Source organism: Argentina silus (genome assembly GCF_951799395.1).
Source record: "Argentina silus genome assembly, chromosome: 18".
Taxonomy (NCBI): domain Eukaryota; kingdom Metazoa; phylum Chordata; class Actinopteri; order Argentiniformes; family Argentinidae; genus Argentina; species Argentina silus.
The window spans coordinates 4,726,515-4,740,764 of NC_139672.1; the positions used below are offsets into that span (position 1 = coordinate 4,726,515).

At 45.1% G+C, this 14,250-nt stretch overlaps 2 protein-coding genes across 3 annotated transcripts; one reads left to right on the top strand and one right to left on the bottom strand.

Moving 5' to 3' along the window:
* Positions 1–83: 83 nt before the first annotated feature.
* Positions 84–9,646, bottom strand: nadkb (NAD kinase b). Of its 2 annotated transcripts, none has more exons than XM_083690616.1 (11): positions 9,370–9,646; positions 8,408–8,722; positions 8,209–8,292; positions 7,114–7,243; positions 6,308–6,416; positions 5,630–5,715; positions 5,079–5,181; positions 4,609–4,805; positions 2,829–3,086; positions 2,341–2,423; positions 84–1,971 (listed from the first exon to the last, which is right to left on the bottom strand). In XM_083690616.1, the coding sequence occupies exons 2-11, from the start codon at positions 8,719–8,721 to the stop codon at positions 1,812–1,814; spliced, it is 1,524 nt and encodes a 507-aa protein (XP_083546742.1). In that variant the 5' UTR covers position 8,722; positions 9,370–9,646; the 3' UTR covers positions 84–1,811. The 2 variants fall into 2 exon arrangements, with proteins under 2 accessions (XP_083546742.1, XP_083546741.1); XM_083690615.1 differs by having other exon boundaries at positions 8,393–8,722.
* Positions 9,647–10,996: 1,350 nt separating this feature from the next.
* gpr160 (G protein-coupled receptor 160) lies at positions 10,997–13,851 on the top strand. The gene is made up of 3 exons (XM_083690621.1): positions 10,997–11,033; positions 12,628–12,711; positions 12,875–13,851. Coding segments are annotated over exons 2-3 (969 nt in total). The 5' UTR covers positions 10,997–11,033; positions 12,628–12,709; the 3' UTR covers positions 13,842–13,851.
* The last annotated feature ends 399 nt before the right edge of the window (positions 13,852–14,250 follow it).

A 14,250-nucleotide genomic window follows, 5' to 3' on the forward strand; every position in this document is an offset into this window, starting at 1 on the left:
GGCCAGGTTCAAGGACCCATTCATACTCTAGAGGTCCTTCACAGGCATACAGAACAGATTTAGATGATGCAGACATACACACAAACCTTTATTTCAACACGAAATCACCCCTTTATGTAACGTGTGTTTACAACAGAACATTACAACACATTATTTTGAAATGCTTGTGACCATGAAACAATGGTTACCCAGAGAAACCCTATTTCCTCCACCCTCTTACTTCCTCAAATAGACTTCTCAGGAGAGGCTGGCAGAGGCAGACATCGGAGGACGGGCTCATTGTAATGCATGCACGTTTGATACCATTCCCCATGCCTTTTCATGAATTTCAATAGGCCCGTCCTTCTACCTCTGCTAGCCTCATATGATATAGGATACCAAACAACATACAGATGGGTTAAGCACACATACATATACTTTGAAGCTATAGGACAGTATATACCTGAAGAGTTAATGTGGTAATTAAAGCATTCGAAATGACCAAACCAAAAAAGAGAGAGACAATGAGAGAAAATGTCTGTCTTTGGTTGATCCAACATATGAGAATATGTAAAGTGTCATTAAAATAAGGTTTTGAATCCCAACGACCAGAATATATAAATATTACATAAAACATCAGGTAAAAGAAGTCTATCATGTCTAGAATTCTAAATTATGTACAAATAATTTACACACTTTGAAATGTCTTAACTTACAAATATCAGGACCAGTCCGTTGCAGTATCATGTAAGCCGGAGATCCGTTATTCTGACATGATGTCTCAAACGCCAGGCAGTTCATGCCAGCTAAGTTAACCTTACTGTGTAAGAACAGAGCAGCTTCTTCTTCATGTATTCCACAGACAATAAGCGACTGGAAGTATGATGCCAAAGTAATACTTAATAAATAGCTTTCGGATTTTCCTTCCTAGGTGGCTCAGTCCAAAGTGGTATGTTTCAATTTTCCATCATAAGAATTGATAAAAACAGTATGTTGAGTGACAAGATATGTCATTTCCCCGCCAAAATGCAGGGACATTTTGGGCTTTACCAGAGTGGCTATTGCCCATAATTTACTGATACAAACAAAGACTGTTAAACTAGTAGTAGTAAAAGTAAAACTAGTAGTAATGTACCGGTGTGAGAAGCATGCACCATCCTTTCAGCTGTGGTCTGTACAGGTCAACTGAAGGGACAAACTGAATTTTGTCTTGAAATGCTTGGAATGTAATTGTTTGATATGCACACAAAAGAGGAGAGAGAGTTCTGATTAAAAATACTAATGTGTGTGTGAGGATTACAACTATACTAATATGTGCAAACTAAACAACAGGGGCCCCATAAAGATGAAATTGGGCATCATAACCTATGAGATGAGGATTTAATACTGATTTGGCTCTCCACCTCCCTGCCAGGACTCCTCTATCCACCTCCCTGCCAGGACTCCTCTATCCACCTCCCTGCCAGGACTCCTCTATCCACCTCCCTGCCAGGACTCCTCTATCCACCTCCCTGCCAGGACTCCTCTATCCACCTCCCTGCCAGGACTCCTCTATCCACCTCCCTGCCAGGACTCCTCTATCTACCTCCCTGCCAGGACTCCTCTATCCACCCCCCTGTCAGGACTCCTCTATCCACCTCCCTGCCAGGACTCCTCTATCCACCTCCCTGCCAGGACTCCTCTATCCACCTCCCTGCCACGACTCCTCTATCCACAAGGTCTGGATATGTGTGTCTGTGTGTGTGTGTGTGTGTGTGTGTGTGTGTGTGTGTGTGTGTGTGAGTGTGTGTGTGTGTGTGTGTGTGTGTGTGTGTGTGTGTGTGTGAGTGTGGTCAGTTCTCAGTGTCTGAGGAGTCAGAGTCGTCTGCCAGCCTTGCCTGCTTCTTGCGTACGTTCCAGTGCAGGCACTGGGCCAGGCTCTCGAACCAGTCATACACCAGGTCATGACAACAGATAGAGGGCACTGGGTAGCAGGACGTGGTGATCTTGATACTGCAGGGACGGAGGAGGAGAGGGGGAGAGGGGGAGAGGGAGAGAGGGCGAGAGAGGTAGAGGAGGAGAGGAGGAGAGGGGGAGAGGGAGAGAGGGGGAGAAAGGTAGAGGAGGAGAGGAGGAGAGGGGGAGAGGGAGAGAGGGCGAGAGAGGTAGAGGAGGAGAGGAGGAGAGGAGAGTGGATTGAATTCTAGTGAATTGACAGATAAACAACTATCATGTTTCATGTTGGCAGCCGTCGAACCCAGCTTCTCGTTTAGCACTTGGACATGGTGCGTGTAATATCAGGAGGCTCCTATCAGCGTACTATGACTAGCAGATAGGAAATGCGAGTGGTGGCAACTGTGAGTGTGTGAAACAGAAACGTACCAATCTCCATGTTGAATCTCTTGTCTCTTCCTGCCATCAAAGGACACCCAGGCGGTGTTGCGGGCGTCGGGCGACAGGGTTATCTGGAGGGAGGAGGACCAGGGCGCAGACATTGAACAGGGTGAGACACAGAGGCTACGCTAAGTCGACATGAGACATCAGGCTTCCTAGAGCCTCTATTACACTATCTACAGGAGTAACCTTGTCAACCCCTCTCCTTTATCTTCCTCCTTCCTTCCTTCCTTCCATCTATCCCTGCCTCCTTCCTTCCTTCCTTCCTTCCCTCCATCCCTGCCTCCTTCCTTCCTTCCTTCCCTCCCTCCCTCCCTCCTTCCTTCCTTCCTTCCTTCTCTCCCTCCCTCCCTCCTTCCTTCCTTCTCTCCCTCCCTCCCTGTGTAACTTGGTACCTTCTTATCAGGTCTCTCGTGTAAAAACCAAAAAGAAAATATTTATTTCTTCCCATCTCACTCACTCACTCACTCACTCACCATGAGCTCCACTCCAGCGGGCACCACTATGGGTCTGAAGGAGAGGGAGTGGGGGCAGATGGGGGTGACCATGATGGCGGGCACGTTGGGGTGGATCATGGAGGCTCCGGCTGCGGCGGCGTACGCCGTGCTGCCCGTGGGCGTGGACACTATCACCCCGTCCCCCTGCACGGAGGTGATGAGGCGGCCATCCAGGTACAGGTCCACGTTGGACAGGTAGGAGGAGGGCCCGCGGTCCACCACAACCTCATTCAACACCTGCACACACAGGAGGACAGACCAGACCTCAGCGGACCTCAACGGAGATGTCAGTTCCGCCTCTGGCTAGTTTTAACTGCATCACATTCGGTTCAGACGGTTCATGGAAACACATATTTGTATTTTCCAGTGAGCCCTTTGTGCATTTGCCTGCGTTTCTATAAAGGGTTAAGATTAACAAATATTCAACATAAAAAAAAACTGATTTATGATGGGTCATTATCTAAGACCCAACCGCCACGCAACGGTCTCTTTGAAACGGGCTTTAAAGTCCTCAGTTCCTGATAGTTGCCGTGGACACCCCCCCCCCCCTCCCCCACACCCCAATCTAGGTCTTTGTTCACTGTTTGTTCTCGTTCTCCTTTTTATCGTGACGAAGTGGAACGCTCAAATCAACAAGCATATCTAGCTGCCCCGCCGTTATCCTTCCGTCTGTTTGAGGAACACTCAACAGCACTAACAGAAGAGGAAATCAGCGGTGAAAAAACGAGGCCTCTGTGCGCTGCAGCGGCAGCTGCTGCCTCCCTCCCTCCCTCCTCAGTGGTGACTGAGGCACTGTGGCATGTTTTTCTGGGAAGGTGTCAGACTGAACGCGTCATCGGAGCGTCTCACTCGGTCCCTCTCTGAGTCTATTCCAAGTGATGCCGCCGCCGTCGCCACGGCAACTGCCTCAACAGAGCTGCTAAACATCATGACGTTGTCTTATTTTTCAACCCATTGACGCCCCGGGTTTATTGTGACTGTCTCCGTGGCGACGGGGACGGGGGTGGGGACGGGGGACGGGGGTGTGTGACGCTCGCTCGCTCGCAGACGGCTTGTTTGGGAGGGAGGGGAAATGTCTGGATTGTCCACAGCGTACATCACCATTAGGAGCCTTTCACAGCCAGACCTCACAGGCACAGCACTCCTATATGACATCATGGGGGTGTGTGTCTCTTCTGATGGACTAGGCTTCCTCTCAGACACTGCTGCTGTGGGAAGCCTGGGTGATTTGGAAGCAGGGCTTGACTCTCTGACATCGTCCACCCGACTGCATGTATACAGCTCAGACCATCTCTGTATCGGTGTTTAATAACGATATGACGCAGGGTAACTTGTCAAATGTATGTAGACTTGGAAGCCTTGTTCCAGATCTGAACTTGTTCCAGATCTGAATACTACGTATATGTGCTTTAGTCACATTTGCACTGTAGAGGGGAAACTTGCAATGTAAGCATTTGATTGTATAGTTTACACCCTGGATACAACCTGTATGACCAATAAACATAGACTAGATCAATAAGAGTCGGCAGTTCACCTTTCAACTGTCACGGGAAACAAACAAAAGAGCTTGTGAGAACATGGCAATAAACAGTATAGTATATGTTAACTGTCTTCCTTCAACTGATAATAAACTTCTGGATTTCACAAACCTGTGTTAGACAGTGACATTTACCCCACTCCAGCCCAGCCCAGCCCTCCCAGCCCGGCCCGGCCCGGCCCGGCCCAGCCCAGCCCAGCCCAGTCCAGTCCCTGGTCTCACCTGGAGCTGTAAGGTGACCTTCCCAGCCTCACTGTTCATGTGTCCATGAGACAGCAGGCCGTTCTGCTCCTCCTGCTGCTGCTGTTGTAGTTCCCCTCCCTGCTGCTGCTGCTGCTGCTGCTGCTGGTCTGTCCTCTGGAGCATGTCCTTCACAACCTTCACCTTCAGACGGCTCCGCAGCGTGATGGCTGCATTGCCTGTCACACACACACACGCACGCGCACGCACACACACACACATCAATTCATGTACTAGTAGATATACCACTGCAGTGGGAAATGTATAAACCAATGGGCTTGTATGGAAAGATGCAATTTAACCTTTGACCTGAGGGGGCGCTTGTGAGTCAAAAACAATGAGAAAGCAGACACCTCCCCACATGAGCAAAAGCCGAGGAACGTAGATCATTTGTTTACATTGCGACGCCATGAGAGAAATTACAACGGTATTTCAGAAAACTCATAGTTTACCTTCAAATACTTTAGCCACCTCCGTCTTGTAAGATTCAAACTTGAACGGCGTCAGAAAACCCAGAGATCCAAGGTGGAATGCCATAACAGGGGGAACACTGCCCTGTGAGAGAGAGAGAGAGAGAGAGAGAGAGAGAGAGAGAGAGAGAGAGAGAGAGAGAGAGAGAGAGAGAGAGAAAAAAAAGACTGATGGAAATACTAATAAAAAAAAACATCTGGTTTAATTCCCAGACCATTACTCAACACCAAGGGTCATGCCTGAGGTTGAGGTCATCCTGTTCTCTTCCAAGTCAGACGACAACAAACCCAAACCATTGCATCAGTCCAAACCTCAGATTCTTGGTTGATGGTGATGGTGACCCCAAAACCAGCAGTCACACACACCCTCCAAGCAAAGCACCAAAATGTCAGATTTCCCTGAGCCGCTGGGAGTACCTCCTTTCAAAAAATCCCTTCAACATTCACAAGAGGAGTGACTTCACGAGGCTGTTAGTCAGGCCCATGCATAGAGGGAACATCAGTAGAACTCTAGTCCTAAGTGCAGGAGGTACCTGGAAGAGGGAGGAGGCGTAGAGAAGTGTCCCGTCCCCTCCCAGACAGATGATCAGGTCTATGCACTCAGAGATGTCATCATAGCCTGTAGGAGCACAGCAACAGCAGTTTGTGGGACGAGGTCTGGATATGTGTGTGTGTCTGTGTGTGTTTGTGCGTGTGTGTGTATGTGTGTGTGTGTGTGTGTGTGTGTGTGTGTGTGTGTGTGTGTGTGTGTGTAAATCGTGAGGAAAAACGTTTACAGTAATCATTTCTGTTGAATGTTCTGCACATGTTTCAACGTATTACGAGCGTCCTCATTTCTAAGAGTGCGAGAGTGCTGTCGCTTCCTGCTTGCAGCACAGAGAAGTAACTTGTCTGTGTGAAAAGGTCAAAATGCCAGTATTAGAATGTTTTTTTATATCTATCTAGACAACGATGTGTTAGTACGGATAAGGACAAATGACACATGACAGCGTATTCTATTTGTATAGTATACGTGTTGCTGTATGGTGAAGTCCCCCAGAACTTAGAATTACATCACTGTGCATCTCGCTTCTCAAAGAGCTCTTAGTAAACTGGGGAAACTCTACTTCATCACATGGTGTATACCCTTAGTGGTTCATTCTTGTGAGCTTAGCAAGTCACAGTATCTTTAGGTAATAGTCAGTAGACTTCCCACTACAACAGTGTCTCACCTTCTCTGAAGGTGCAGAGTTGATTGCGTATGGTGCCGAAGGCCTCGTCCTTTGAAAGCGTGACGTCTTCCACTACCCTCCTCTCAACATACACCATCATCTGCTTCTCCTGGACAGAAGAGAAAAACACATTGACAACAGGCCCATTTATATGTCATATAATCCTGCCAAAGGGTCAGGGTTAGGGTATTTCCAATTCACCCGTTTTTCCTTTCTATGCAAATCAAATGACATGGGTATGGAGGTATGGAGCGTCATGCAAATGACTTGGGTTGTGCCTTAGGACCAACACATGTTGGAGAGTATTTCAAGGTGGTGCTTTGAGACGGCCCAGTTAAAGTGAACACAGCTGAGTTTGTTTAGCTATCTAGCCAGAAGATTCAGACACCACCCAAGATTGTTACTTTCACCGAGTTAAATATTGAATATCATCAGGCGACAGTGGCAAGGTCACAAATGGTACAAAGTGCATGCAGTCATTTTAGTGCCAAACGATCAGAACATGTGGTTGGCAAGACGGGATTTCTCGGAAATGCCCTGATACAGTATTTACTGTTGCCTCTAAACAAGACAACATGAATTAGATGTCCTACTGCAGCCTCCACAACAAGGAACAATAATAACATTTCACTCTAAAATTGGCTTTGTTCCTAACCATGATTGATGACATCTCTCTCTCAGACACAGACAGACACGCAGACAGACACACACAGACACACACAGACACACACAGACACACACACAGACAGACACACACACAGACACACACACACACACACACATCAATAGCAGTATAATTATAGTACCTCAATTAGGAACCTGCAAAGTTCTTTGAAGGGCTCCACCAGGCTCTGGTCGCGTATCTTCCTGATGACCAGCACGTTGACCGGGGGCTTGTTCCAGGTGAGCCGCTGGCTGGACGGGTCCTGGATGTGCCTGAAGACAACCAACAACCTCATTACTCCCAAGGCTCACAACATCAGGCACGGAACACAACACACACAAAAACACTCTAGCCTTTCAGACTAGCTAATCAGGCGTGTTATAGAGCTGAATCTTCACACATTTTTTTATATTCCCACTCTTATCTTCCTTGTTTTAAGAATTGTAGAAATTCCTTTTCACCATGTCAACAATGTCCGATGACTGCACCGAAAATTATCCCTCATACTCGGTACCACGTCAACTCAAACAGTCATTGATTAACATGAAAGGTATAATACATGTTGTCAAAGTTTGCTTTGAACAAGGTCCAAATTCCAAATGTAGTCTGATCTGAGCACAGGTTGGTCGTCTTTACCGTTTGGCTCTCTCCTGCATTAAGAGGTGGATGACAGGCATGGTGTTCAGAGGGAGGATGTAGAATCTTGTCTCTGTTGATGTGTGTGTTCAGTCCCAGTCCAAGGCACCAACACTATGAGACCCTCTTATACAACGACCAGATTACATGACGTATCCTAGTCCGTAACTTTGATGACTGTGACAATGATGACGACAACTATTGTATTGGATCAGGCTGTATTGTTGTGCTTATAATCATATCTCTGAATGTTGAGTATGGAATGTTTTTTGTATTTGTATGTCCTGTTGTATTTATTGTACTGTTTTTACGTGTGGGGTGGCTATCCCAGTTTCTCTCTTGGGGGATGAGTAAAGTTCTAATTGTCTAATCTCAAAGTACCGGCCCACAGAACCCTGATAGCCAATCACAGCCTGTGCTTTCCCTGATCTTCTTATCTTATCTCTTGCCACAGAGTAACATAAGCTTCAGTGCCAAATGTTGTAACTCAAATAACAAATACAGAGAAAAACTGATTATTTTGGTTTTTAACAAGTCCCTTTCAGTGCATACTGTCCTACAGTATACTGTTACGTTCAGTTAGTTTCACACAGACGCTTACATGACTGAGGTTGGGTTAGGAAGAATACAGGCTTTGGGTCCGAAGTGAGTGGCTGGATATGGTCCATGAAGGAAGTGGGCCCTCCTGGAAAAGGAAGACATGAAGACAGACAGACAGACAGTTAGACAAAGTTCCTTCCTCACACGTCTACGGCTGTGACTGGGCTTATGGCATTACCCGCTACCTGCATTTATCCAACCTCTTTGGAGAACTTTCCGCTGTCTCAGCCGCAGAGCCCGAGGGTGAGGGTGAGGGTGAGAGTGAGGGTTCCGAGTGCTCATGTTGGCCTGGCAACCTCCGTCGCTCCGTCTCACGGAGCAGCTGTTCATGATCATCAGGCCGTCGTTGTGCCCTCCTTCCTTCCCGCCGTCGCCTAGGTGACTTCCCTGGGCGCTCCCTGTGCTTGCAGGGTCTCATTGACTCCAGCACCTGCCCAGTGTGTTCAGAGGGGTTCGTGTTTCTCTCTGGCACTGCAGTGGGACATGGCCCCTGAGTCTCCTGTTTGCCCTCCATCCTGTACAGGAACCACAACCAAACACCAAATCAAGAGAAGTGCAATTTGTAGTGGTACTGTAGCTGTTGTTGAATGGACTTACTACATTTAAAGTACACTAGGTGAAGCCATCACGTTGTCTATTGCCAGGGTCACCAATAGGGAAAGTGTGTGTATGAGGCATGATCATTCAAAATGGATGACCCTATGCTAGTAGTTTACAGTGACGGTGTCTTATTTTGGTAGGAAGAAATGAATGTACTCCAGGTACTGTCGCATGCTGTTACTTGCAATACACAAACCATTTCAAGACAATTTGACATCAAGTCATTTCGCTATTTATTTCCTTGAAGTGATACTTTTCAGAACCACAACCTACAACCTGTTGCCCACTTCAGAGTTAAAGCATAATAGAAGCACATCATTTCAAGATAAGAAAACCGATTTTTACATCCTGTATCCCGTATTTTGTAATTGGTTAACTACATTGTTACCTAACTGTCAACATGACTGGTCAACTGACCAACAACAGTGACTGGATATACAGTCCAGGCCTCCATCCCCCCCACCAAAACCTCCCCTCTCTAAGCACAACTACAAGCTCCCAGTGACCTTGGCAAACAGTCGCATGATGATCCTAGCTAGGCAGATGTGCAAAGAAAGCAAACCTTCATGAAACTGAGCGACTTTGTTGATTTAGTGAAACGTCAAGCGGGGTAGACTAGACACATTTAGTTAGCCAGGTAGCTATCAAGCTAAAGCTAATTAGCCAGCAAGCTACTTGATCTGATTACTACCGGCTAAAGGAGCCTTTCCTTTCTTACGACATCAAGCAGCACTCTGTAACGTTAGCTCATCTGGGTTGGTAACGGGTTCGACTCAACAGTACTAAAGGACAAACAGTTATGATGAGAACTGTTTGTAGATGCTTGAAAAGCATTGCCAGTGATCGCTATGAAAGAATGTATTAAATATCAGCTGACGGACAGAAGGACAACATTGCGTGCGCAGTGGAAGGGAATTGACCAATCCGAAATGACTGTTTCCGATGGTCTGTTCAAGGGCGTCAATGGCGCCACAGCGCGCTACGCACCATTCCAGCCCATTCCAGCTAGTTTCCCAGACATAGTTTTAAGCCTAAACATATACTAAAATGCGTTTTAAATGGAGATTCACGATTGAACTTGGTTTTTTAGTCCAGGGCTAAGCTTAAAGGGATGTTCCACTTCTTAAAAAAAAAAAATAATAATAATAATCCTGGTTTGGCCCTGACCTTGGGTGTAGTTGATTATCCCAGAAAGTGTTAGATATTTTTGCTTCCTCAGTGAGTAGTCATATTGTGGCTACTCACATACATTCTGAGAATGTGTCCAGAACACATAATGCATTATTTTGATACAAAGTCATTTTGTAATGCTGTAATACACTTTAGAATTTTTTTTTTGTTCTCATGGTAACAAAACACTACAGTGGATCACGACGCAGCCAAGTGACTATTTAAGTGATTCTGTGATATTATTAGTTAGTTTTGAGTGTCTGCGAGGTATTTTTGACCTATTTCCAGAATTAATGGGGCCCTATGAGGGCCAAAATATGACTCAGTATCTAAGAAAACAAAATATGTATAAATTGTATAAATATTGTAGATTGTCAGTTAAATAAACATTCAAAAGTTATATCTATTGCCGAGCAGTACATACTGTATGAGACGCACATGGACTTTATAACCATGACATAAAGTGAAAGGGTACACTTGAACGGTAAACTGATCAGAGCAAAGGTTATTATGACACAGTTTAAACACTGATGTAGTAGGCATACCCCACAGCAAATTACACTGTAACAATGAACAACAATAATCCCCTATTTTCTATAGGGGATTATTACAAAAGTGTTGAGTGTGATAGGCCCTATTTTATTGAACGTTGTTTTAACCATGCATCAAAAGCTGTTCACTGTTTGTTGGAAATATATGTCAATATAAAATGTAACTAAGAAACACAGGCTCTAGATCCAAACACACTGAAGACTTGTGGGATTCCCAGTCCCTTAAGAGGTGCACCTCCATGCACAAGTGTGCACAATAAAGTATGTGACCTGATCTATTGGTCACCAACAATCCAAATAACTCATAGAACAGGCACATGGAGTGGAATCAGGAAAGGTATCACAATTCTTACCGCCACAAGCCTCCACTGCAACAGTTCCCCCAACTCCGCCCTGGCCTCTGTTAACAGGTGCAGGGAATGTTAACAGCCTCACCTTCCCTGACACACCTGTGTCACAGGAGCCTACAGCTTCAGATAGCTGCGGTAATTTGCTTCAGAAGAAGGTAATATTGCTTAGCTCAAATGCATGTTTACACTGTATCATTGTTAATTCTGTATTTGGGGCAAATATTAATGTTGTGAGAGTGTGTGTGGTACACCATTTGGTTGCCGATCTGAATGTATTGGAATAGAGACTTGTACCATGTACCATATTTATTCTGCTATCTACCTCATGCTACTGTTAATACATATATACTGCTAGACTGCATTACCCATACAGCTCATATGCTGCTACACTGTTCATACTGTAACTATTTATTCTGCTATAATGCTACTGTTACTCATATACTGCTATACTGCACTGCTATATTATACTGCACTACTACTGATCATATATTGCACTACCTGTAAATACTGTTCATTGCACTTTCTGCTATTTTGCACTTCTGGTTAGACGCTAACTGCATTTCGTTGTCTCTGTACTTGTACTCTGCACAATGACAATAAAGTTGAATCTAATCTAAAAAAAACAAAAAACATCATACTCACTGGTGTGCCATGCACCCTGACAAAATGTTGAGGGTCAGAATATCAACTGCTAGAGAGGAAAATGATTTTCAACATACATTATTCTGACACACTGGCACATTGAGAATCATTTAGTAGAGTAGGCTACTGTAAAGTTATACTACTGAATTTCCCCCTGGGATAAATAAAGTTTCTATTTATCTATCTACTGTAAAGTTATACTACTGTAAGTGTGCTTTTTAATGTAAGATTTCTCGAGTCAAGCAAGGGCGTTGTAAGCTGAAGTCGGTGTTAAATGCAAATATTTGGTTTAAAGTTGCTAGGTTACAGGTAACTCAACCTGTTTGGCACTTAGGGTACACACACACACATACATAGATACATACATAGATACATACATATATATAGGTCACATATAAGTCCTCTTTAAAAGAATCCTCTAAGGGGCTTAACATCTGACAATGTTGGACAATGACTGGGTGGAGGACTGTCAGTTAAACATGCTTAGACTCGCACAGAGGGAAGGACCGAACATCCTCAGTCACAGCTTCGCTCCAAATGGCTGCAGATTCATATTTGTTTAATTTCTGTTGACATTCTTCTCCATGCATTGTTGTGCGTTCACTTCAGGTGAATATCAGCCAGTATAACCACACAGCGACCCACACAGACCCGCATACAATTGTTCGGTTCGGTTCATAGGGATCTGAGTTCATTTGGAGCATTGACAAATGCATGAAGATTTCAGCTCTGAATTCACAAAATTGGCTGAAAGGGACAAAGTATGAAAATACCCTTGGTCACCAGTACATGAAGTTACAGTGCCTATAGAAAGTCTACACCCTCTTAGAGAATTTTCATTTGTTTGCCCCAGAGCCTGCAATTGAAATACATTAAAAGAAATATACACAGTTTTCAAAATGTTATTAAAAATGAAAACAGAAATGAAGACCTATTTGCAAACATCTACACAACCCTTACTGTAGCTCCCCTGAAATTAGCTCAAATGCAAAACATTTTACAAAACAAAAATTACAAAAATAACTCAATAAGTTGGATTGAGTCCATTTGACTGCAATGATAATTGTTCAAACATTTTTCATGTAAATGTTTTTCTTGTCTTTGCAGGGTCCCTCATTTGAATAGGAATCAATTACACACTGTGTTGGGGGGGGAGGCTAAGTCAAACTCCACCCTATTACCTAGACCAATGTATGTAACAGAGATAATAATCTACATACTCAGCAAAAATGTATTGCAATTTGAAAATCACCCATTTACTATCCCAACTCCCACAATGAGGGAGACCTGTCAATACAATATCTTTCCCAACATGTTTGTGACCTCTCTACAATGTGGCCTCCATCTCCTGCAGGCCATTGGAGAAGCGACAGTGTGGAAGCTCTCCAGAGACCCTCATCATGGAGGTCCACATCCCTTCTATCCTGCTGGGCCTGGGGGTGAAGTGTCTGCTCAACTGGGCCCTGGTGCTGATCCAGAGGAACCGCACCAGCCACCGCAGCTTCCTGGGCCTCTTTTGCATGTCCCTGGCCTTGGTGGACACACTCCTAACCCTCTCCCTGTCTGCCCTCCACCTCCAGGGGGATGTAACCCTCCTGGACCTACGCTTCACCAGGCATCATGTTTGCCTGCTGGTTCAAATTGCCTGTCATACCTACAACGTACTACACTGGCCTGTCCTGGTTGTGACTGGGCTGGACCACTACTTGACCCTGTCTCCCAGTTCTACGTCAGCGAACTGGGCCCAGAAGCTCCCCTACACAGTGGCTGTCAGTCTCCTATGGATGCTGGCCCTGGTTTATGTGTTCTTGGCTCCAGGGATCCATCCTGTGTTGGGGAACGAGCCTCACCACCTGCTGCGGAAATGCTGGGTGTTCAGCAGCAGCTCTCAGATCTCTCAAGTTGCCATGGTGCTCTTCCTGACTGTGGGTTGCGCAATGCTGTGGGTGCACACAGGGTTTGCTACGCCAAGCTCCAGGGGCACAAGACCGCTTTCCTGGATGTGTGTACATATGAGGCAGACTGATATTGAGTCCAGAAAGGATATTGTTCGCCAGGCGTTATGGATATTCCTCAACACATGGTCGTTCTTCCTGGTCTTTCTGGTCTTCTGTTTGGTGCTACCAGTTGGAATACCTGCCTACCTAGGGATGAACGTTCCATGGCTTTGTTTCCTAGACAGTTTCCTTAGTGGTGTTGTGTTGTGTATTAGATGTTCAGCCTCACAGCTTCAAAAGCTGGGCCCAGCTACAACAGACATCTTCTGTGACTGGAGCTTTAGCATAGCAACTAAACACACACCTATAGATGATCCTGTCTAACACCTCGGGACAGTTGGATGGAATGTGATTAGTTGGCCTACAGAATTCTTGTGTCAAGTTCACACGGGAGAGAAGTGAGACACTGTCATTCAGAAGAAAGGAAACTGACACCACTCGTTTGACACTACAGAACTTTACTTGAATTTGATCCAAGTTCATTGTCTATACAGGGTATATTTACAAGATCTGAAATCTGGGAGAAAAAAAAAAAAAAAAAACACTAGATAAAACTGAGGTATTAGCTAAAAGCATGTACAGGTATGTCATTTACTAGTAAATATCAATTATGATAAACGGTTAGAGATGCAGTGTCGTCTGCTTTAAAAAACATTTTTTTTATCACAACATGAGGTAGGAGAACAGTGTCTCGATTCATGCAAGAACAAACGTCTCATCACACTGTAGTATT